The following is a 26,376-nucleotide window of genomic DNA, read 5'->3' as shown; positions in this document are numbered from 1 at the left end:
TAATGAAACCCACAGCCCAAATCAGCATCCTCTCCACCAAATTTATAACAGACATTTATAAATTATTTAACATACATATTCAAGCCAAGTTTAATTACAGAAGAGCAACATCCAGCAATAGTAAGGCACACCACTAAAGTGAGCTGTTAAAACTCCCTCAAGTGTATAATGCTATGTACTCTGGTGACTACACTGGTGTCAAGCTATTCAAAATCACCAGTCCTTCTGATTTCCTCAGGTAGATGTCTCCTACTCTGGTTCATAAATATTAAATAAAACAGGACACTTAGAAAAAAAAAATAAGCGTACTGAGACCACTGAAATTCAAACAGTCTATGCAATATCCTTTCAAAGCACCAAATGCACATCCTATAGCCACCTGCGCTGTCTTCACAGCCAGTGGCAAAGCCCTTCCCTGCTGCTCCCCAGTGGCCCATGAGCAGCTGTGATAGTCAAAAGAAGCCAAGTCAGGTCCCCAGAATTACTCCTGGTATTTAAAACACCCTAATTTGAATGCATCAGCCCAGGGAAAAGATCTGGCTCATCTTCCCCAAAATGCACCATCTGCACCCCTGTGAAGCTTACTTCTTTAGAGTTCAGGTACTCAAAAGGAAGGGAGATGGAATTAGCATGTTTGTCCCACATACGACCCATGGCAACTTTGGAACCTTACTGCTCCCAATACTATTTCTTCCATAAAGCATATATGGAATGTCATGGCACACCCACATAATAACTTCCCCAATGAAGTGACTTCTCATTTAAGGATAACAGCCTAAGGCTGGAAACTGCCAAAGTGCAATTGTTAACAGTATCTCCCTTGTAAAACAGCAATCACTGGCCACTTGTCCTGTGTCAGAGAGACTCCAGACCTTTGCAAGGACATGGCCTTGAGGACACTGCCAAGCAATATGACCCCAGCCCTCACTGCTCACTTCACTGAGGCGGGAGCTGCTCTCTGCTGCACGCAGCTGGGGACCCAGTGCCTGAAGCGCCTGGAGATTTTCAGGCTCTTGTCTGAACCTGTGATGGTCTCATTCTCACTGCTGTGAGACTGGCTGCTGGGATACTTGTTGCACTTGTTAAAAATGCAAATGAAATTACAACTTGCCATCTGAAGCAGACATGAGAACTCCACCGCTCAGGATCTATACACCATCAGTGCACTTTGCATTAGTCAAAAGGAAGACAGTGTTTAAAAAACAAAGGTAAGAACTACTGTTGGAATTAACAAACAAAACAGTGCAGAAAAGGAACATCTGTGACACTGATGTTCAGACAGTCTGGGAATCTAATTCCAAGCTCCTGTCATTTGCTAAATCCAGTGCCAACTATTTGCCTGTGAGCTATAAAAGCCCTACCTAAATCAGTGCATAAGACACCAGTGCACAGACACAAGCTGCCACATGATGTGCACCGAATTGCACACACTACTGCTTCGCAAAGTTAACAGATTAATGACGAAAAAAGTTCTAATGCTAAAGCTACACCAGATAATGTGGAGCAGCAGAAGCCACAGCAGCCCAACACTGACCTGTGGCTGCCACTTCCCCCAGTTTGAATTCTTAAAAGTAGAGCACAGATCATTATTACTCATGTTGGAAAATTAAGAGCAAAAGGAAAGTGCACATTTTCCTCCAAACCCCCCAAAATAAAAGAATTACCTTTCTGTTCATAAACATAGACATAGCTTAATACTTCCTGGAGGACACATACTGTATGGTTATAGAATAATCTCCTTATAATAGCAACAATATTTATAAAATAAGGGAATACTACCTCCCGTAAGCGCTAGTTTATTCACTAGCTCTCTCATCTAAACCCTGTTATGAAAAGTATAGCTAAAAAGTAGTTTAATTACATTCTGTAACTAAATAAGCAAAAGCTTTAAGAAGAAACTTCTATGACTAATTGAAATACAGGTTGTAAATTAAAAATACCCTGTCTATCCGAGAGTGTGAGAAATTGATGAAAGTGAGCAGCTGAAATCTTGTTCACTCTAATTGCCAAGATACTCCAGGGTTCTACTTAATTTATAGCTTTTTAATTCTCTTTTTACATTAAGGGTTAGAGAAAGTTTCAAGATAAGTGTAAATGCTCAGAGTCATATTCACAGATGCACAGACTTAATCCTCAAATTCAGCCAACAATAGCAACCACAGTTAGTGAAGAAATTAAAAAAATGTAAGAGGACCATTTTTAAAAAGTATGATCTCTAGAATATAACAGCCAAGTCACATCAGAGGAAAGGACCATCCTCAGACCCTGTGATACTAGTTTGTCACATTACTATTAAGAAAAAGATGAGAACACAGACCTATATGCCCAAAGCTTGACCCTGAAATATGAAATCCCGTGAACTCTGGATAAATCTAATCAAGCTAAAATGCATACCCAAACCTCTCTGTCAGTCCCTAGCTGGCTTACTTTCAAGCTCACTTGCTTGAATGACTGTCATCAACTAGGAGGTAGCCCAAACCAAAGCCGATGGCACTCGGCAGCGAGGCTCTGACTAGCAAGTGCCTGCAGGGGCTTCGGCCAACGCATCAGAGCAACTAAACAATGTGACACTCCACAGAGAAGACAGTGCAGCAGAACATTTACCGAACAAGCTCAAGCTACAAAAGGATGCCATATATATGAAATATGTGAAATGTATACAAAATACACATGTGGACATAAAGAACACGTAAAGACAGAATAGATTAAGAAAGAAGGATGTACAAGTGATAGCAACGGAAATTCCACATTCACAACTTATCTCAAAAATAGTTTCAGTTTAAAAAAATATATATCAGTATCCTTGATATAACAAAAATAATATAAATATAATCTGCTAAATGGATTTTACTCTGATGCGTTACTGATGAGATCATTGTCGTCTGCCAAATCATCCACATATTTCATTAGTATAAAGAGCTACAGAAGAAACATGCATTAGTTGATTAATGAAAAAACACAAAAAATTGATTGAGACAGAAGTTCAGTAGCATTATGTTCCTTAATAGAAAAAAGACCATCATTAAAAATTAACAAATGGTAAGCATCTTGAGCTATTCTATCAGTGCTTTCTGTCTTCAAGGCAAGCGCTTTTCCCCATAGCAGCTAACAGTATTCACACACACAGAACCTAACGCTACTCAAAGGATTTTGCAATTATTTCTCTAATCTTTTTTACCCTGCTGTATCAACACAATCATAAGATTTATATTGCAAAAGATTATTGTGACACGCAAAAACATTCTGTTCCTAAAATAAAAATTAATAAGCCTAAGCATTCAACAGCACACAAACAAAATCATCCTGCTTAGTGATTACTTCAGGGTTTACAGGCCTTCCTTACAAAAAAATTGTGCAAGTGCTGTCTTTAAAAACAAGCTTGTAAGTGGAAACGTACATATTTGCAATGGATTTCTAGAAACAGCCAGTTATCACATCTAAGTGACTCAGCAGCCACGCTGCCCTGGGCTGATACAGAAGCACTGATGTACAGGCAGCAGGAGGAGGGCACCTCCAGGTAGGAGCTTGTGGGCGTAGTCAAAATGGACATTTATAACTTTTCGTTCCCATGGGTTTCCTTGCCTATGTTAAAACTGATAAAGCAGCAACCCTGGTGAAAGGTTCAGCAAAAAGACCCCTGCCAGGAGGGTTCCTGGAGAACTCTATTGTCCCCAAACAAGAATTACAAAAGAACACAAGTAACTCATGAAAATGGCCAATACCTCTGGAGAGGTACACTTGTACCTCTTCAGAGCAATTAAGTTTGCCTTCAAGCAACAGAGAAACTCACGTGCTTGGTCGCGAACACAGAAATGTAAACCAGTAGAACCAAAGTGGTTATCACTCCAAATTACCAGCCCTCTCTGAAGTTGCCACCCTGTGCATGAATACTGTAGAGCACATGAAGCTCTTCTGTGACATATTCGCACGTTTCTACCACCATCATCTGACTCACCTTCCAAACATTAAAAACCATTTCTTCCAGCACCATTCAGGTGCAGATTCTAGTACATCTCACCAAACTAAGGCTACTCAAAAACAACTGTGAGGACGGGACATAGATCACAATACTTCATGTGCAACATCACCGGCGATTCCCACAACTTCCTGGGAAGAAGTGGAAACAACACATGGGATCGGTAGCTGTTTCCAGCCACTGATGCTTAATCTGCCTGTCTATGTGAGTCACTATCCCAACTTCACAGAAAACAGGTATGATGCCAAACCAAGAGACATGTCATGAGGTTTCATTCAATTATTTTCATAAAATTTCCTGAAAGGCATGACACAACAGGCAGAATATTATTCACACCAAGTCACTCTCTTTTCACAATTTAAGTATTTGTAATATTTACTTTCATCATAAAATGGTGGAACTTTTAAAAACAGATTTCTTTTACAGAGAGACCATCTGTTTGCAAATTTCTAAACAGAAGATAATCTTCTTGTATTGCTACTCATGATTGCCTAAAGCTATCTGGAGCCATTGACAGCATTAATAAATAAATTGTCACAGGAAATAAGACAAAAACTAAGAACTAATCCAAACTACTGCAGTTAAAAGACAGGCTGAGAAGTTCAATGGAAGTGGGGATCATTTTAAAGTGATAATATTTGAAAGATAGCATCAAGTCAACAAACACACAAGAGATTCTTCTGTTGTATGGCTGAATCAGCTCAGTAAGCAATATCACAATGTACTAAAAGTCACCATCAATAACTCATTTTCATAGTGGTCAGCCAAAACCTGTTAAACTGTGGATTGTGGCATCCCTGAAGGAATAAAAAAGAAAGCTTCTGCTCAGATACAAGTATGTTAGCAATCATCAATGATGGGAGCAACCACAGAAGCAGTACATGATATTTTAATGAAAGTTTCATCACAGTCTAAGCATTTTAAAGTTTGCCTGTGTGGCAAAAACTCTTTATTGTTGTGTATGTATTCAAAAAAGAGAGTGGTTATTGATGACAAAGTTACTTTCCTCAAGATTAAATCTGATACACTGTGTGCTATTTGTCAGTGAATGAAGTAGCTCATACATGTGACACAGCCAAGCTAATTCAGCCTTTTAATAGATAATGTAATCCTAATGGGCAACATATCCTTTCATTACTGTCATTTAGTGTACTTACAAATGCTCCTGTCCCCCCTCTCAGACAGAATTTGCCCATCAAGACTCCAGTGCCCTCTTAGGTAATTCAGTACTGGGCAGTAAGATGTTAAACAGTGATTGAAAAACTGTAAATACAAGTTACGAAAACATAAAGTCTCACTTGCAAAGTAAAGAGCAGGCTCCTGAAAAAGTTCAAGTGAAGGCTTCTAGTACGTCAACTCATCTTTCAGAGGCTACATACATAAAAGCAGACATATCACCCTTTGCAATACGTAATACCACACACAGAGGGATAAAAAAAAAATTTAAAAAGTCCCAAATTCTAAGCATCAACAACAGCCTAGTATTAACAGGTGCTTGACTATTTTTGAATCTAAAGTGCAATGTAGCTATTCTTCTATAGCATAAGCAATTTTTCTTTTGGGGGTTGGGGTAAAATGCTCCTTCCCAGTGCACCGAGTGCCAGGACCAGCCGACCAGCTCTCGTCCAGCTGGCACTGAGCAGGTCCCAGACCTCGGCCCAGTGCTCTCCCCAACAACTGCAGCCCTGCAGCCACGCAGCGAGGTGGGCACACTTCTAGTATTGCATTCGGCACACTCCACAGATTAGTTTAAAAACTGTGGACCAATTTAAGTATTAATAACGCTGCTTTGTGTGCCTCTAATTACCAGTGTCCACTAAAAGTGCTTAGAGAAAGTGTTTAAACCATGGCTACTCTTCAACATGTTCGCTCCACAACCATACTTCTAATTCCTGTTCTGTTCATTTTAATGCATTATTGTTTCAAAATACAATGCTTCAAAATTGCAAATTACATCTGGCTCAAGGGCTGATTATGAGAAATACTAGCACTTCTGCCTCTGCGTGAATAACTCTGATAATAATGAGAGATTGATTGTGCTCCAAGAAGTCCAAATGATGAGAAGGGTCAATTTGAACATTTCTATTAGCTTCTTTTGTTAAATCTAACACTTTGCCAGGCCAGAGACAAATACTGCATCTGGTTACCATGATTTTTTCCACCCTACAGAAGTCCAATTTAGAAAATGGGTACTGGTCTAAAGGCAGACTTTATAAGAAATGCTAATGAAACATAAGGCTCAGGGAAGAGTGGCTGGAAAGTGCCTGGCAGAGAGGGATCTGGGGGTGTTGATTGACAGCGGCTGAACACGAGCCAGCAGTGTGCCCAGGTGGCCAAAAAGGCCAACAGCATCCTGGCTTGTTTCAGGAATAGTGTGGCCAGCAGGACTAGGGAAGGGATTGTGCCACTGGACTAGGTGCTGGTGAGGCCCCACCTTGAACCCTGTGTTCAGTTTTGGGGCGCTCATGACAAGAAAGACATTGAGGTGCTGGAGAGAGTGCACAGGAGGGTGATAAAGGGTCTGGAGCACAAGTCTGATGAGGAGCAGCTGAGGGAACTGGGGCTGTTCAGCCTGGAGAACAGGAGGCTGAGGGGAGACCTGATCGCTGTCTGCAGCTACCTGAAAGGAGGTTGTAGCATGGAGGGGGTTGGTCTCTTCTCCCAAGTAGCAAGTGATGGGACAAGAGGAAATGGCCTCAAGTTGCACCAGGGGAGGTTTAGACTGGATATTAGGAAACATTTCTTCACAGAAAGGGTTGTCAGGCATTGGAACAGGCTGCCCAGGGAAGTGGTGGAGTCACCATCCCTGGGGGTGTTTAAAAGGCGTTTAGACAAGGTTCTTAGGGACATGGTTTAGTGCCAGAGTTAGGTTATGGTTGGACTCGATGTTCCTGAGGGTTTCTTCCAACTGAAATGATTCTATGATTCTATGATTCTATAAAAACCCACTCATTTTACTGGCATTCAAGAAAATGTTAAAAAAAAAAGACAAAAGGAAACTTGCAAGGGAAATTTGCGTCAATGCTTTTGTGGCAGAAAAGGAAAAAAACACCTCAGTAACACAGAGTCCTCACAACTCCATTTTACAGCTTTGCATGCGTATATTATGAGCATGGCATGCCTTACGTAAACGTGAGCTACAAGAAAATCAGTAAAGACGCTTCCTAAGCACATGCAACAGGCAGAGAAACAAGGACTCAAATGTAATACAGCAGCTAGTTAGACCAAGAAATTGCAGTAACATTATTCCAACAACTTAGTCTTGTAGACTTGCAATTACATTTTATAAAATCAGCAAAGGTTAACACAGACACACAAAAAGTTAATCAAACTACTGGCAGTTCATCTGGAACCTTCAAAAGATTAAAACTTCCCTACAGATCTCATTACCCAGAAATGTTAATAAGTCAGTCAGCACTTTCTCTGTCAATTACTGAAAATCTCTGTTGATACACATCTCCTAGAAAATAACCTCTGTGGGGTAAATTAAGCAATGGGTGACGTCTCTATATCTTTAGCCTCATTCACATATTTACACTTAGAGGAGGTTGGGAAAGCACAGACAATTTCTAGCAGAGCACAATAGACAACACTGTAGGATCAGTGGGACAAGTGTACAGAAAATGTGCTTAAAACCCAGACAAGCATGCAGCTGCATTTGCTTCTCAGAGGACCCTTGCATCACCTACCAGTAACTCCTCTCGCTAAGCTACAGCACCAGACACCAGGGCGCTGGTGGCCATGGCCACAGTTTATGGTCTCCTGTCCCAGTCTGTGTTCCACAGTGCCACCTAAGTCTCTTTAGGGGATTAAAAATTAACTTTAATTAGAAAAAAATACATAAATAGTGCCAATAGGATAATTTAACAAGGTGCTCTAGAGCACAAGTAAATTAAACTACATTGAATGGCCTTGAAATGACATTGTCATAAAAACAAAGGGCAAAAAATAACAGGTACACTATTTTGAAAGTTTGCTACAAAAACAGGGCTAAGGCACAAGACTTAGCCTGAGCCGAGCCTCTCGTTAGCATATATTAGCATGCCACTGCTGGCTTCACATACCTCTGGCTATTCTATCAGCTGATATTCTGCCCTGCGGCATGAAAATTTAGTTTACGCACACAGAATCTTCTGGGTGGGAAATGAAGAGTGAGACTGTGCACTGCTGCAGCAGCACCAGAACAAAGCAGCTCTGGAGCGGACACAACAAGACTCAGGTGTGTCACGGCTGGGAGGGCGGTTTGGCAGCGAGTCCCCACAGCAGCTGGCGCAGGGGTTGCCCAGAGCCAGCCGGCATCCCATACCTGCCAGCAGCCAGAGCTGGGGCTGTCTGCATGGTAACTGCACTTGAAATAACCATGTCACTTGTGATTTACACCGCTGATCATTTCAGGGCCAAGCTGGGAGCAGAGATTTATTTCAGATTGAAAAGGTGTAAAAACCAGGACTTGCATGGGACTAGTTACAGGCAAGAGATGTGGGGTGGTGGGTTGTTGTTGTGGTTTTGGCTTATTTTGTTTTTTATTACAGCCACCATACAAATAAGCTCCAGGCACAGAAGATCCCAGACTTGGACCAGCCCCATGCACAGTGACATTTCTGTTCTCATTTGTACATGCTCAGGCACTATAAGAAGTGACTGGGCCTATATTTATTTAGAAACCAGGCAGATGATGTTTAAAATAAACCCAATTTTGACATCAAAGATATCCGCTCCTGAGACGTTCTTCTCCAAATGAGTTCAACTCTGCCCATGCTCGGTGCTGTACACGGTATGCAGCAATTATCACTGCCATCTTACTATTTCTTCTGAATATATAGCATAACATAAACCTTAAAAAGGAAAACAAAACAAAAAACCAAACCACAAAACACACAACAATGAAAATGGCACTGGCTCTTCACATTTTATTTATCTTACAGAAGCAGTTTTCTTCCTCTGGCAGTTAGAAAAGGCAAACGATTATCAAAGTATTTGGAGCTCCACAGATGATATCAGGACTCCTAGCAGTTACAGGTGGTAATATTGTTGGAATCATTACCTGCTCAGCAACATCAGAGAAAATAAATACTTTAGGTGTAACACTACACCTGAAACTCCTGCTTGTGGCAGCATGTTGTGCTCTGAATTCCAGGGTTTTAGCACTACAGGTTAAAGACAAAGATAGCATCTATAATAACATTGTGAAATATTTGAGATTTATTTGTGGTTTGTTGCTGTTGAATAGTGTAATAGCTTGCATTCTAACTACTGCTGGCACACCTGATGTTGAATATGCTAGAAGCACTTACAATTGGTATAAAAATATACTAGTTTCATTATTGTGGTACTCAAAAATGCTGATACAGCTAAGATTCTAGATGCATTTTTGTTATTAAATCCTCTTTTTTTCAGGACTTTTAGAGCTAATCCATAAACTTTGATTAGACATTTTCTTACTAAGTGCTAACTACAACAGCATAGCAGAAAAAAACATATATTTTCACTCATCCATCCACCTTCAAACTAAACTCCACGGTAGCATCTGGAAGCACTAGATAGCGTAAGTTTTTAGCATACAAATGTTTTGTATTTCTACAACACAGGAAACACCACAGGACATCAAAGGCCTTGGAGACAGTAGCATGGACAAGGTACTATCCCATTCTTAAAATGAGGAAACAGTTACTCTTGAAAGCTTAAGCAACTTGCTAAAGTCCCAGAGCTTTTTGTATTGCAAGCACAAACAACATACTAACTGTCTGCAGATTCCATTGACAAAGCCAGGTCTATGGAGTTAATATATCTACAGAACTAGTTCTAACAGAGAATTTCACTACCAATGCAGTGCTAGCAACATACTTTCAATGTATAATACAAACCCTTTAAAACAGCTGTATCAGTAGTATGCTATTGTATTTGTTGAAAAGAGTTAAGAACACCAAGTAGTTCCATGAAACCATGCTAAGTTCTTTGTCCTTTTAGGACTCAGAGCTACAAGACTGACATCAAAAAAGTCCAGAAAAAAAGTGTTAACATTTGTAGAAACTATTAATTTATCTTCTGCAGAAGCAAACATTTCAAAATTTACTGTTAATCATACCATCAGCTAGCCCAAACATACGCTGTAAAGCTAGTTCATTAAATGAATGCATTCCAGCAGGGTCTATTTTACAAACATCTACAGCCTTTTCTTGCTCTCCTGCTTATTGTAAGTTTGCACAGAAGCAGTAAAAGTTAATGTGCAGTGGAACACTACATTAACTACTGAAATGTTATTGCACATCAAAAAGGTTTAGTGCAACTCTGCAAACGTGCTTACCTGAGTGCCATAAAATACTGACATAATGAGTCAGACCTACTGCAGCACATTGCAGTCAGGTGTTCGCACTTATAGTGTAAAAGCAGCTCCTTGATACAGAAGTCATTCTACACAATCTCTAAAAGACATTTTTGTACATGATATACTACAAATTTTGTTAATATTTTGGAATTACGTAAATATACCTCAAATCATCAGGGAACTGTGGGGGCAGTAAGTCCCTGAGGGACTGATTCCCTGAGTCACAAATCACAAAAATCCTTTTAAATGTAAACTTTTTGAATGACAACCTTATTGTACATCCACATGTTTTTGCTTCATGAGAAGGACAAGTACATGTTGATTGAATCAGATTTTTTTTGTACCAGTGATTATTCAGTGTATCTTGTTCCCATCTCCTTTTACCGAGGACAAATGCTTTTCACCAGGAGAGTGGTGAAGTGCTGGAACAGGCTGCTGAGGGAGGCTGCCGAGTCTCCATCCTTGAAGATGTTTGAAACTCAACTGGCCATGACACTCAGCAAGCAGATGAAATGTTGAAGCTGGACTGCTGTGAGCACGAGTTGAACCAAGCAGAGATCCCTTCCTGCCTGAATCACTCTAAGAGCGCAGCATTTTCAATATCTCTTCAGTTCCTCCTAATTCTTTTTTTCCCCTCCAGAAGTAGTCACCAAAGGATTCAAAATAGGGGAAATACAACTTGCATACCCTATTAGAATTATGTTTTTACTTTTTCTTTCTCTCTTATTTTTTCTATAAAACTTTTGTTCCTCTTATTTTTCCCTGAAACAACTTAAAAGCCTAAATAAGTGCCCTGAATGCCTTATACCCACTATCTTCCTCCTACATTCAGCGAATGTAGGGGCTCACAGAATATTTCTATCCTGGTACATTCTCTTGCAGAAATCATACTGGTTTATACCCATTTTGCCATTTTCACTGAAATATTTTTATACGGTCTTTAACGACTACTTCTCTGCACAACAGTAGGACACAAGGAAACCCTCACAGGAGGCACCAGCGTGCCAACACACTGCGAACACAGGTCGTTGCTCCCGAGAAGTTAAACACAGTCATAAGTTGGAGCTTTTCCTTCTAGAAAAGGATCAGCTGTCCTGCAGCTGCCAACTTAAGTGCCTCAAGTAACTATGACTTAATAGCTGATGTCATCTTGTTCTATAAAAATATGTTAAGTTGCATTAATTTTCTTCTAAGACAACGTTCCTATTCCTGTTTTTAAAAAGGATTTTCAAAGACTCTGCTTTAAAAGCATAATCTACAGCATCCATAATGTATACCAATATACAGGTGCTATCAGTAATAAATTAAATCTCCAAAGAACACTTCCAACGGATAAAGAAACAAATGTCATTGATAGAGCTTTTCATCTAACAGCTTCTTCATATCTCAAGACAGTACTTATTTACCATACGTTTTAGGGCCTAGCATACTGCCTGGTTAGTCTTCAATTATCACACCGGGTGAAGGAAAAAATCCTATTTCTATAGGAGCTAAAACTGAAATTAACTTTCAATCTCTGAAGTGTCAACAAATTCTCTGAAAAGGCTTGCTTTGCAGAGATTATAAAGTAGGTGTCATCTTTGACACTTGTGTTCTATATTCATCCGGCAGGCCGGGAAGAGAAGTGCGCACAGCGCCGGGCGGGATGGTGGAGGGCTCAGCTGTCACCCCGCCTGCCTCCTGCGCTTGCTTTGCAGGCAGAGACGGTGCTGTAGGTGTCAAAGGTTCTCTATTTAAACTCACTGACAAGAAAAGGAAGAATACTGGGAGAATATGTTACCATCCACTATGAACTCATCTCTAGTAACAGGTCATCCTGACACTTACTTCTGGATAATACAAACAAAAGCCCTGATTCTATTCAAATTAAAAACCAAACCAAAACAAAACCAACACATATGGTATATCCCCATGAGATTTACATGTTCAAGATTTACTCTGGGAAAATCCAGTGTTAAGAATACATAGAGCAAAGCCCTGCTTTCTGTCAGAATGACAAACTAGAAAGCCACATACGATTATGTTAATCTGTCACTTCAAATCTCCCTCGCACAATTGCACACCACCGCTCTCTGTGTTTCATTTAAAAGTTGCAGAGTTTACTAACCACTTAAAGAAGCCGCATTCCTTAAATCCCTGACAGATTATGTGAAATTGTTTGGTTTAGAAGTATGAATTTGCCATTCCGCTGGCCCCCACCCCAATGACAGCTCAGTCAAAAGCCGGTGTGGCTGGGGCTGCAGGCAATGAAACTCAACGTTTCCTTGATTCCACCAAGCACAAGAAAATGGGAAGGCGAAAAAGTGCAGAGCAGAATGAAGGAGCACAGCTCGCCTTTCCAAGAGAGAAAAGCTATTTTCTATCAACCTTATCTTTTTCAGTCCCTTATTTACTTTTAATTGGAAAGAAGGAAGTGAAGAATATGAAAATGCTTTGAAAGACATTTATAAGAGTCCTGGGTAATTGTCTGCATCAAAGATGACAATTTGCTGCATGGCTGATTTCATTTGAAAGGCTTTTCTGATTCTGTTCATCCCACAGGCTGGACATAACTTTGCAAACGGATCAGGACAAAGTAGCCCAGAGCAGCACAGTAAAGGAGGTGCCATTAGCAGTGTCTAACTTGCAGCCAGGACGAGGACTGTGCTCCTCCTCTGAAGCTTGAAAAGGCATCACACTTAGAGCCTGCATCTGGGATTGCAGCAGGTCATGCATTTTCTAGCTGGTGGCAGAAGAGGGGAAGCAGATGTGGACTTAATGATAGTCATGCCAGCTGGTCCATAGTAGTAGCAGGCAAAAAACAGAGCACAAATAGCTCCAGATTCCATTTACCTGAGCAATGACCCAGCTCAGTGTTTCTGATGAAAGTCTCAGCACAAGCATTGCAAGCTGTCAGCGATGTTCTCAGATGAGGATTAGCAAACCCAGGCACATTGCAGTGTCCAAGCAACGCGCTTCCAAGTTTGAAATGATACAACCGACAGGTGTTTAAGCAATAACCTCCTCCTCTATCTTCTAAGGCTCAAGATTTATGGTGTTTGTGCCATGAGCAGAGCTCTAAAGAAAAAAAAATTCCAACTTTCAGAGCTCGTTCCCATGTTTTCTATTAAGACCATACATCAGTAAATGTAATTTACCAATATGAAGTCCTATTAGTCATGCTTCCAAGGAAAATGCCATTATTGCTGCCTACTACGCTACCGAATGATGAAAATCAGACCACAGATTTTATTTTATCGAGTTCGAGGTATTTGCCAGTCCTGTTGATTAGGGTATAATTCAACAGTATTTTACACAATTCAGATACCTTTTTGTCATGTGCCTGCTTAAAAGTCTGAAGGTTGTTATTAAATGAAAGAGAAAGAAGGTAATTACTAAATCAATGGTATAACCCTTATGATTTGCTTTTCATCTCTTCACAGACATTTTGATGAAAAACTTAAATGAAAACCAGAGTAGGCAATGCACGGGAGTCATGTAACAAGCAAGAGAAATCCGTGTAGGTTATTCTCCCAAATGCCCAGTCAGAGGCCTCAGATGGCTAATGTGGTTGAAATGTGTAATTCAAAGCTACAAATAATATGTTTATGAATCTGGACATGTCCAGTGCACCTTGGAAGCAGCTGGGGGAGGCAGGGAGAAAGACAACAGTATATCTGATTTCAGCTAAACAAGGTTGCAAACTGAATTATCTATTTCCTCTCACAGAACTGGAAGATGCCACACTGCAAAGCTCCCAGTAATCATTTTAAGTGTAATTAAATCTAATTAGGATTAGCTTTTAATGGTAATCCAGGAATACTAAATTTGCATTGGCTATCCAGTGCATTGATTTACCCACCTGTCTGCTACAATAGTTAAGTGAGGAATTAAAGTTCAGTTACCATACGCTACAGCTTTACATTTCCATCAACATTACAGGACAGATCTTGAAATTCACAGCCTAAAAACACCTATGCACATGATTAATTTTAAGCATACTGTCTTGTTCCACGAACTTCAAAACACAGTGCTTGTGTTCTCCATTGAAAAGTAAGAGGTATTAATTCCTACAGCAGAAAATTTATTTATTTCATATCATATAGTTACCCACAGTTGTTTTGAATGATATGACAACCATTTCGTAAGCAAACTCCCAAACCAATGCAGATATTTTCTTGCTTAAACTGAAGATTAAGACACAATGTGTATATCCTCCATCTTTTGTTTTCCTCAGCAGTTCCCCGTGTAAACTCAAACGCACTATTTGTACTTGCAAAACCTTTGTTATCTGATCATATAGACGTCTACTTGTTTCAGCAGGTTTTGTTATCAGGCAGTGATTGTCTCTCCAATATTTCCAGCAAGATGTGACTAGATAGCTTGGCCTCCCTACTTCTTTCCTTCCTTTTGAAACACAAAGTTGCTTTTTTCCCCTCCTTAGTGTCAACATCTCAGTTGTTCAGTTTCTAAAGATGTTATTCCTCAGATATATCCTTTCCTGAGACTGATCACTTGCTGGACATAATTTTTCTACCATTAAACTATCCAATGAAATTTCCTCTATACAAACTCCCCAGTACAAGTATGGCTGTCTACTTCCTTGCAAACAAGGTAAATGCTCTCAAAAAATGGCATCATAAGAGCGATGCCACTGTCTTACAGAACCACGGTTCAGGGATGACCATAGAGGAAAATTATATTTGGCTTGAGAAAGCCGGGAAAAGATATGGAGCTACCACTTCATTTGCCTGTCACCTACTAGTTCATCCATCCCAGTCACCCATCTAGAAACTATATCCAAGCTTGTACACCAGGAATAAGCATGAATGAAGTACAGGGATCTTAAGTGATCATCTGTACCACAGCAGAGTGTCATTTCATCATCACCCAAATCCTGCAAATAAGAATAGTCTCAGATGTCCCTGTCTTACATCCTGAGGGCATCCACTTTCATAAATGAAAATACCCTGTATGTGACAGTGGCAGCAGGAGGGGAAAAGAATGTGGCATATACAGTTTTCTCCCTGAGGAGAGGAATGTCAAAGAACTGCACAATATAGAAGCCTAACAAATTAATGTATCCCTACCAGCACTAATTACTGATGAACTGTTCGAAACTGTGGAGCCTCTTTCTTAAGGCAGCACTACAATGACTTATTTATCAACTGCTTGTTTTTTTCAGGTTGATTTTTATCAAGAAGCAAAATCTCCACTTAAACAAAAGCAGGCTCAGAAATGAGTAAACGCGTTTTAGATTGCACTTGGAGAAGCACATGGATTTTTATAACGTTCCGATGTCAAAACATACATCTACTTCAGCAGCTTTAATGGAACACAGAAACCAGCAAAACCTAGTGTCAGCTTTCCAAACACTATTTGCTCAGCTGACAGTGTCCAGCCAGGCACCCCCTAAATGCCAGCGACAGAGAAGAAGGGACTGCACAGCCTCTCCCTGGTATGGGATTAAAGCCACAGGACCTGGCGCATCACCTACTGCGGGGATAAGAGGAACAGGAATGATGCAGCTATTCAGGTAAAATAAATATATTCACGTGTGAGTAAAGCTCCGCAGCATCTGCATTGCCTCCAATAGACTAATATTTTTATTCACTCTTCTAGGTTAACTTTTGCCCTATATTTTTCTTTGAAGAGAAAGATTTATCAGCCAAATGACTCATTTAAATAAATTATTCTGTTCTGCCCTGAAATGTCCATTTGAAAGAAGAAATGCACACATGCTCAGATTTATTTCACAGTGAGAAGGGTGAACTTGCAGACCGTCCACAGCCCAATGTCAGCAAAGGTCCTCTGGAAATATGGGGAGTTGTGTGTGGCAGAGCCATGCAGCAGAGCCTACGTTTTACAGTTCTCCTTCACGGTTACGTCAATCCTCTTTACTGCGTTTGATACAAGCGGTAAAACAATGGAAGTGCTTAAAAGATTTACTTATGATTTTAACCTGCTACCTGAATCATCTGGGGATTTCTTGGAAATGATGACTAGATGCTGAAGGATAAATGTAACCTAGGGTTCTCTAGTGGGAGTTTCCATCTCTTGGTACAGTTTAATGAAGATCCCAGTAGCAAATCCTAGGATTTTGACTGAAGGCAAGGAGACTTATTTTTATATATTACATAGACTCTACTTTATGAGCTGCCAGTTTGCATATAGGCAATAAAAAGCCCCTTGGCTAAACACAGACATTGGAATAAAGTGTCAGTTAACAGTAATTTCATCCTGCAAGTGTTCTTGCCCATTCAACCAAATGAAGAAAGATTCTTTTAAGATAAGAGCACTGAAAGGGAAGAAAAAAAGTGAAAAAGGAGTAAAGAAAAGGAACTACAAAGAAATCACAATGTTGCACAGAAACAAAACATCCAATTAGGTTTTGATCATGGCTTGAATTTTAAATGTTACAGTCATCATTATTTTCTATTTCACAACTTCTTTCAGTGATTACTTGATATCTATGATATATGTCAGACGTACAGAAAAACAAAGCATGTTATAGGCAGAAGCAGTAGCTTATCTTGCAGACATAATAAAGCCCATCTCAACTTTATTGAGAAGCCTGTCAACAAAGCAAATCAAGCACTGAGTGGAAATGAGGCATAATGCCTGATTTCTTCCATCAGCTTTCCTGCTTGCCAGGAACACCTTTCTTGGGTGGGCTGACAAGGTGCAAGCTAATTTACAGATCCAGGAGGAGTCAACTGCATCCGGACAGCACTTCTCCCACATTAATTAAGAGGAGACTGAAAGGTAAAGTTCAGTCAGAAATGGTAGTGGGGGAAAAAAATAATTCAAGGAAATGTTGACTGTTATGAAGAGCAAACAACAAAGTGATCATCAGATCTTACCAGTCAAATTACTGTAGTTTCCAGATTAAAGATTTCAGAAGTGTTACATCGAGCATACAGACAAGGTTACTTCCTATTTAGCTGGGAGCACCTGATTACAAATGGTATTAATTTCCACTTTCACACTCGGTTCCCTCTAGAGCTTTTAAAGCTGCAGGGGAACACCAGACATCAGGCTCTAAGGCCAGAGGGCAGAAAGGAGCCGACAAGCCCGCACTGAGTCAGCTCACAAAACACACTCACTGCGAGAAGCCCTCACTGAGCCAGCTCTCTGCAACACAAAGTCTCTTTGGATGGGACCCTCTGCAACCTGCCCTGTGCCTGGGTACCAGAGCGTGCGAGATGAAGCAGCTATTGCACCCGTCCTCTGGGTACCGGGACATTACGCAGGCGCAAACTGAGGATCGAGGAGCTGCCCAGACTTTCTAGATGGTGTGAACACTTTCTGACTGAAGCCACGAGACAGCAGTCATGGTATCCAATATACCATGAGTATATACACAGAGTCCACAGAATTTAGCGTGTACAATTTACCTCAATTTTGCCTCTTTTCTGCTGTAGAAAAATGACAAAGACTGCAGAAGGGAACCAGTCAACATTTCATATCTCTAACCTTCCACTCTTCCCCAGCACAGAGTGCAAATCTCAGCTCTAGGCTTGAATTTAGGCAGGCAGACACGCAGAAGATGTGGGTTTCCCCATGGGACTCACAGGAGAGCAGGCTGAAGTGCTCTCCTCCTGTCTGACGTGTGGGAATATCTCCTGTGACTCTTTTGGTACTCTCTGGCACATGCTGTCTAAAAACCTGTCATTGTTTTGTGTTTTCTAAACACATTTTCTAACTAATATTTTCTAATTATCTAGTTCGTCTGTTAACTAATTTAGTAATACAGTTCACAGACATAGAACAATTCTCAAGAACCTATGCAGTTACAATCTAGGTAAAATTAATGTTTTACAGGATAAAGAAGGTAAAAGGATGAACGTTAACTGAAGCTCTACTTACATGTTTTCAGATGAGAACCATTGTTAATAAATCTTTAAAATAATATCGGTACTTCGAAATTAAATAATGAATCACTGCATATACAAAAGAAAACAAACACTGCCTTAATACTGTTTTTTCTTGGAAATATATTTATTTAATCTAGCTAGCTAAAAGAAAGACTGATTTTCTTGCTCTCTCACCCCTTGCTACAAGTGATCAAAGGTGTTTGTCATGTTTCACCTTTCACCCAGAACAGCAGGGTGTCCCTCAGCAGTTTGCTCCTTTCAGATCACTTATGTCTGCTGGAGAGATGACTCCTTTCTAAAAACTCAGTGTTTGGTAAAATTCAGGTCTTTCACTGATTCTTTCTCCAGACTGTGGGTTCTCACAGAACACAGCCTTATTCAGATGCTGCTTTCCTTGAGAGGAGCATGCTGCTTTTCAATCTCAAACCGATTCATCTCTTTCGCATCATGCCTCCATGATACCAAACAGCCTTAATAATACAGCAAAGAAAAACACTCATTGAGTAACACATAAGCTTTGGGTACAGTATTGGGAACAGCACAGTTTAAGAAAAAAGACAAAACCGAAAATTGTTTGACCTGCCAAAGGATATGTGCACTACTTAGATATCACCAAAGACTCTTTCCAAGACCAAGCAGTTTGTTGCGTAAAACCATTTTCTCCACTGCAGCCCCGTTACCCTGCCAGCTGTCTCCTTCTCTTCCATTCTGAGCTGCTTTCTTTTCATGACAACACTCATAAGCTCAAAAATTGAGAAATCAGCCTCTATATGTCGTGCATATATTTATATAGCAAAATATGGCCTGAGCAAACAGTCACAATATAAATGAGAAACTAAAAAATGAAACTTTTTATAATTCATTTTACATTTGATTGCAAAGCACCTACCTGAACATGTCTCCTAAGCCTTTCAACATTCCTTTCTTTGCCTTAATTTTATCCTTCTCTTTATCTCGATCTTTCTTCTTTTCCTTTCCAGCCTTTTTTCTGTCGCCTTTATCTTGGCTTCCATTCATCTGCCTCTCTAATGAGTGGGATGGTTGGTCACTTGCTGTGGACACAGATTCTCTACCGGATCTTGAGCTCTCCTCTGTATCTTCTTCCACTGAAAGCACAAATTAACAAAAATCAGTGGGATAAGAACAAACAACAAGAGAAGTCTTTTTTGTTATATTGCATAACACATTTTGAAGCAGGATATATGCACAACCAGAATTATTATTTGTTTTTCTTTTTTCAAAATCACTATCTGTTCATGTGGGAGATTCCTGGAGTGTTCATTTGTTCTATTAAACTCTTAAAAGCAACGAATTCACCTTTGCAGAACACTCTATAAAACTCGATTCATGCTTTGTGAGTACCCTGAATAACGTATGGACTAATAAAGAGGATTAGCAAAGTGATGCTAATTGGCTCGTTTTGTTTCAGTATCTGAATCAGTTGAGGAGAGCTTTAGAAATACCTGCAAGAAGAAACAACAGCAGTGCAGCATGCCCTGTCACTAAATTCTTGGTAATACTCCCATAAAAATATGAAAGTCATTAAGGACTGTTAAACCTCAACATGAGTCTTAATAGACATTTTCTTGCTGCGAGTAGCATAATGGTTTTGTCACACCACTTCATTTCCTACAGCAGTTTAAAACACATCATGCACCACGATTTTTATTCTTGGTTTTATTCTTGGTTGAGATGGGGCAGCCTGGGTTGTTCAGGTGAGGAGGCCATGGCTTATATAAGGAAAAAAGATCACTTTTTAGCTTAGCATATGTTAACTACTACTACTCATTATTATTCCTACTAATATTATTGTTTCAAGACCTCAGCGACTCTTCTACAGCCAATAGAAGTGTGCAATTCTTTAGAAATTTCTCATACATAGACCGCTGTAGAATATAAACTTGCTTTTCTTAGTCATCATTCACATCCATCTTACGAGTAATTTATTGAACCTGAAAAGTCTACAAATCACTGACTGAAAGCCATTCAATATAGTCCCTTCTCTCTCTCAGATACCTGCCTGCAAAATCTTCTTTATTCATTAATATTACAATACAGAGACCTGTCTAATAGACTTAGTACTTATTCACTAAGTAGCCCAAGATTTCTATAAATATTCTCCAACCCTGGAAGATCAAATAAACATATTTCAAGAAAAACATACCATGTCAGATAAATCTCAACATTAATAACTATTTTTTGAATCTCAAGTAGTAATCTGAAGTATAGGCCACCAGGAAAAAAAAGGACAGGTCTTGGAATTTCATGTTAACTTCTTTTCAGGTCTTTTATGAGTTAAGTAGATTAACGCAGCTTCTCAACTGTAGGCACGGTTTTAATATTCAGATAATTCTATTTTAGAAAATTAATAGGCCTGTCCTATACATGCCTCTGTACTAGTTGTACTTGTACTTTTTTTGGTCACAGTGTTTCTTAATCAATGTCTGGGATGATATTTACTTATTATTAAAAGAGTAGTTGAAAACCACTTTGGAATAGAGATGCTAATTTTTTGCATGTTAATTTATAGCTACAATCTGTTCTGGTTAAAACCAACTAGACATTTAAAAGACTGTACTTGCAAACGAATATAATTAGAAAAAAATGCATTACATTTCTGACAAATTCTGAAGTCAAATGTGTACTTGGTACTTCACTGCTAGAATTTTAAAGATTAATCATTTTTGACCTATGGTTGTTCACATTCATAGAACAATACATTAAATTAATCCTAAATATGTATTAAGTGTACTGTGCTATGTTGAGTTGCTGAACAACTTGTCATAACAAAGCTTGCTCTTATCATTTATTTTGCATGTTCTATGGAGATAATATTGGCTCCTTTCTACACTTGTGCTGCAATAAATATTTGTCTATCATTCACGGTTTGCTTGCAATTAACTCTATAGCTTAGACTGAGCCCTGTGAACTAGAACGCCTGTTCTCCTGGAGTAAACGTTGATGTCTCTACTGGACTAAATAGATTTCCAGTTTTCTTAAAAGGACTCAACATGAAGAAACTTGTTCGACTTTTATGTAGCACAGTCATTCTGCAATTAACATACACCTAATTACTAGTGTTTAGAACAAATGCAAATGCTGCTCAATTAAAATTCAAGCCCAGGCTACAAATGAAACTCCTAATTTTTGTTAAGTTGCAGTAATGACATTAGGTTACTGCAAAACACAGAATGTATTTGTTTCGGTGCTGTTATTTCCTTCCTTTCCTGCAACCTCCTGCCTCCCCATGCAGGATGCTGAAGCCAAAAAATTAAATTGGAGTATACTTTAAACATCAATTAAACCTGAAAACTAGTGTCATTTCATGAACCACACTGTACTAAGGAGAAATACATAAACAGGTATTATGAAGCTATTCTCTTAATTAGGCCATAAAACAGAAAAGATGCACATGAGGAATCAAAGCTACTTAATGCGAAGCTATTTTGCCACTAAGCTCCTAGGCCTCTTATTGTGATATTTAATACAGTCCTAGATTCTAGCAATTAAGATTCAGCAAAAGATTAGAAAGCTTTGTTGATCTCTCCCAGTCCAAATGCCTTGTTCTCATTCAGGACACTAAAGATAAACATTCTGCTTCCAGTGAGCTATTAAAAGTATTAAAGGAAGAAGGAAAAAAAAAAAAAAAAAAAGGCACGAAAAATGACCTGTAAAAGCTGAACTCTCACACCTTTCCACAAATGCTACTTCTTTACATCCATTAAAACATCTCAAATTCTCAAATACTCTTCAAAATGTTGTCCCAGATCTGGTCACTGCTGCCTTTCATCCTACATTTAGTAATTTAACAACACGTTGTTCCAAGGACAGGAAATACATTCAGAAGAGAAAACTGCTCCTTTCCCACACACGCTGCCTGTATTTTTATGGCTTTCATATTTGGGGTGATGACATGTTAAGAATTCCTCTACACGATTTACTGCAGAGCTATTATTTGCTACTCCAAAGAGGATCACTGTCTGGAAGAAAGAAGTAGTCTTGAAACACTGGTGGAGAAAGGGGGAAAAAATCAAGGAAGACAAATGACTCCAATCTCAAGGGCATCAGCAAACTGACCACCAACATGTTTTCCTGGGTTTCATAATGAGAGAAAGCCACATTTTAATTTCAAACAATTACTGAATAATTAAATACAATTTAAAAAAAACTTAGGCATTGTCATTATGGCAGCAGTGAGGCATTAGTTACGTTAGGACCAGATTGTTAAACTAACTTCTACATATTCGTATGTGCCCAGACTTTGTCCAGCGGAAGACACCATTTGGTAAATTCTCTGGAGCCCGAGGCCACATATAATGGAGCTGACTGAAGTTGCTTTCAGTTCTAAAACAGACACGTTCTCATAAAGACAGACCTGAGGACCTGCCATTTTGTGCTGGTCCCAGGCAACACATGGCTGGGCCAGCCCTAAGGTCCCACAGCTACCGTGAGAAGTGGAAGACCCTGAGGACTGAATTCTGTCCAAACAACTTACTATATGTGCTTTGCAACTCATCTGCTTCTGCACCTGGCACTGCACATTTCTGGGTTACTTCTTGGATGTTTTATTGTAATATGTGGAAGCTACTAAAACACAAGCAACTCAATCGAATGTGTTCTATGCATATATTATGGTTGGACTTGATGATCTTGAGGGTCTCTTCCAACTGGAATGATTCTATGATTCTATGACATAGCTTGGTCACCCTTTGCTCAACTCTTCTTTGCCATGTAAGATTTGAAAACAGCCTCACTCTTGCTCTGCCATTACATGAGATGGCTCTTGGTCCACCACGTCTAGATGGCTTCCTCCATACAGAGAGAGGAGGGCAAAGACTCACCCTACAGCATTCCCACTTTGCCTGGTTTCTGCTGCTCCCAGGCAAAGGATAAAAGGCCACCAAATGCTTCCTTGCTGCTCTCTATGCCTTGCATCAACAACCCCTTACAGTAATCTCATAAACCGATACTCACCTAAAAGTGTTTCATGACAACAATATTGCTATATTTTTGAGCAAATGAAGTTAAACCATCTGCAACTTCTGGATAAGCCTTGGAAATCTGATGCCTCAAACCAGGATATTAGTATCAGCGTGCTCACAGCAAACAAGGCCTTTTAGAAAAACATGATCTAATATCCCAAAAGACCATCGGCATGTAGTCTGGGAGAATGACCAGGATCATACACATTTTCTCAAGCCTATTCTTCTCCTGGCCAGAAACAGATTGACAGCCAGCAGCACCAGGCCAGCATTTAGCCTCACTGCTGCGTGAAATTGCTAGGTGCTGGAAAAGTAAAGTAGAATTAATTCCATCCATAACTACCTTTGAGAAAAGTGACTGGCAAAATGACCTCCCTTTCAGTCTCAGAACACTTTTAGAAACAGACAGATTAAAAAAAAAAAAGGCAAAGAGTTTTTAAAAAAATATGAGTGATTACACAAGTAACTTATAAAAGAATAGCAGGGAATGACACTTATGAAATATACTTTCTGAAACTAAAAAAATTTAAAAAGAGCAGAGAGTGAAAAACCTCTTTCCAAGCCTTTTCTATTAGCATTCGGGCTAAATTTTTTACTACTTCAACCTTCCTGCCATCATCTTCATTCATAAACTTCTAACTAGCCGCAGGTTGAATAAAAAAAAATTCTGCTGGTGTGTGACGAGTTGAAAGTAGTACAACATGAAGGTTAAAAATTCAATGATTTTAATACAACCTCTGATTGAGGTAATTTACCATTCACACTATTTTCATTCAATACAAGTTGTCATTTTACCAGCCCATTCTTACATAGTTCAATAATGATAAGGTTAGCTTTGAAGTGATTCTTTTATGTTAATGACATCCTCCACATGTTGGGTCATACTTCGGGTTAAAAAACTGAAAATGTAAATGAATGCCCATTAGGGTGGGTAATAGCTGATCATTAACTTTATATTTTATTAAATCTGCCAGCCTTACTCTAATTAAAGGACAGTGATTTCTTTTTTTCCCCCAGACGCTACAAATGTGCTCTTTCAAAATTAGATGCACATATTTTTGTAACATGAATTCAGTGGATTTTTTGTCTTTCTGCATAATTTTTTTTCTAATTTACATTAGTAAATTAATTAGTTGTCTTACAGAAAATTTTCATAGTAATTCAAGTAAACACACTCCTAATAATCTTATTTCCTTATTTTAGAAAGGAAGGAAGCTGCAGAGTGTTGCAATCTGTTAATGCATATGAAGGAAAAAAGCCTGAAAAAGACCTGATGAAGAGAAGTTAGCTCTATTCTTTAAAAATCCTAAAATTACCTTCTACTACTTTTAATCACTTTCTAAAGGAATTAACCTACATTGTTAGCATTCTTCGTGTACAGCAATAGTTTACTTACAAGTTTCCATGCCCTCGTCATCATCATCTGCTACAGGTTTATCATATGATTTGTCTATGGCAGCTCTGAAGCTTTCATTGCAGCCTCGTCCTCGGATAATTCGCGGGCGCGGGCGGTGGAAGGGAATGTCACCATTGAGAGTCACCTCAGCAACGGCTGTCTGCAGACTTTCTAATGAGCTGGATTTCTTCAGACCTAATGAAGGCCCCACATCTCTGGTTGGGGAACCTTAGTGATTTAGGGAAGAAAAAAAAAAAAGGTAATTAGAATTAGTATTGAGAACTGCATGCTTGATTATGCATATCCATCCTGAAAGTCTTTGGGGACACACTTAACATTATTCACATCATCTCTTAATAATCTGTAGGGAATTCTCTGCAGATTTGTTGGTCTCAGAAGTGAATGAGTACGTCAAGTCATAGTCAACAAAACCGACAATGTTAGCTATGTCTGGGTTTTCAAATCAGTGAAGAGAGACCAAAATACATTACTACGATTTTAACAATTTCAATGATAAAGTAATCATGGGGCTTTAAAAATATAGCTCATAAAACCAGCAGAGATACATATCTAACAGAATTAAAAAACCCCTATTAATTATTTTCGCTTTGAGCGGAAAATGACATCTGTACTAGCAAGTGATGAACAGAGAGTGGATTATGGGCAGGAACTCTATTGTGTTTAGAGTAACAGTCTTTGCAAAGTAGCCTGACTTCTGGCTTCAATGAACAAGTCATTTGCTTTTAATCGAGTTTATAAGACTTGCACCAAATTGCTAACAATTTCATAATGAAATGCTTCTGAGAAACATCAGTTGATTTGCTGGGATTTCATGAAGTTGTTTAAAAATATCTGTGGAAAGGATGCAATTAGTCAGGCAATACCAGTTATCCAGCTGGAAAAGCAGCACATTCCCGGCAGTCCCCAGGCTGATGTTTGGGCAGCACTACAGCTGGGGCAGGGGCAGCTCCTACAGATGCAGCACGGCCGGAGCTGTGCCAAGAAAGCCCCAGACAGCGCAAAAACCTTTCCCCATCTGACCTTTTCTTCTCAGGTTTGTGGACTAAATGTCTAGCCTCTGGTTTTAGATACAAGCACTCACAGTGCAAATCAGCTGACAATTGCACAATTAGATCTCATTTTTAAAACTGGCAGAAATCTTTCCAGGGGAAAACAAACAAACAAAAAAATCACTGTATTGATTTGAACTGATTTTATTCAAAAGTGCAGTATAGTCTTGGCCAGATTTTCCGTAGGATTTGTGGCTAGAGAGAAAGATGAGGTGGGACATCATCATAGCCACATTTCCTGAAGTTATGAGACCAGAGCTCTCACCTAGAATACGGAAAATCCACTTTTTTCTTTGCCCAAAGGTAGCAGAACAGAGAAGGGTGCTGTGGCACAACAGCAGTCCCAGCTGTTCCTCAGTTGATATCACAACTCTTACAGAGGCACAGATACAAAATGACTCGTGCCAGCACAGAGACAGAGCCAAGAACTGAACCCTCAGGAATACCAGACCAATGAACAATACATTTGTAAGCAAGGTCTTGTGTGAACAATGCAATAAAGGAAAAAAAAAATTTAAAGCATTTATCTCAGAAAAATATAAAGTACTAGAGTTGATCCCTATTCTGGTAGATATTAGGAAGGAGAAGAGAGACAGCATCTGTCACTGTTCTTAACAAAGGTATGTGAAGTCACCTTACATTGGGGAAGACTACTACTGCCCTACTACTACCAGCTTCTTTCACTGTTCACTATTGCGTGGGGAGGAAGAAGGTCACTGGACCCACAGAAGGGATGCAGAATAGCAGCATGACAAGTTGTTTGTTAAGTTG

At 39.4% G+C, this 26,376-nt stretch overlaps 1 protein-coding gene across 13 annotated transcripts in view; it reads right to left on the bottom strand.

Moving 5' to 3' along the window:
• The window catches only part of PARD3 (par-3 family cell polarity regulator), a 455,490-nt gene that overhangs the window by 122,206 nt on the left and 306,908 nt on the right, over window positions 1-26,376 (bottom strand). For all 13 annotated transcript variants that reach the window (XM_065628469.1, XM_065628475.1, XM_065628473.1 and 10 more), the window contains 2 exons: window positions 24,536-24,763; window positions 19,047-19,263 (listed from right to left, as the gene is read on the bottom strand). In XM_065628469.1, the coding sequence (XP_065484541.1) occupies window positions 19,047-19,263; window positions 24,536-24,763 (445 nt within the window). The remainder of the gene's footprint in view (window positions 1-19,046; window positions 19,264-24,535; window positions 24,764-26,376) is intronic.

This window comes from Caloenas nicobarica, chromosome 2 (assembly GCF_036013445.1).
Source record: "Caloenas nicobarica isolate bCalNic1 chromosome 2, bCalNic1.hap1, whole genome shotgun sequence".
Taxonomy (NCBI): Eukaryota; Metazoa; Chordata; class Aves; order Columbiformes; family Columbidae; genus Caloenas; species Caloenas nicobarica.
This window is presented reverse-complemented; position numbering and strand designations above follow the sequence as displayed.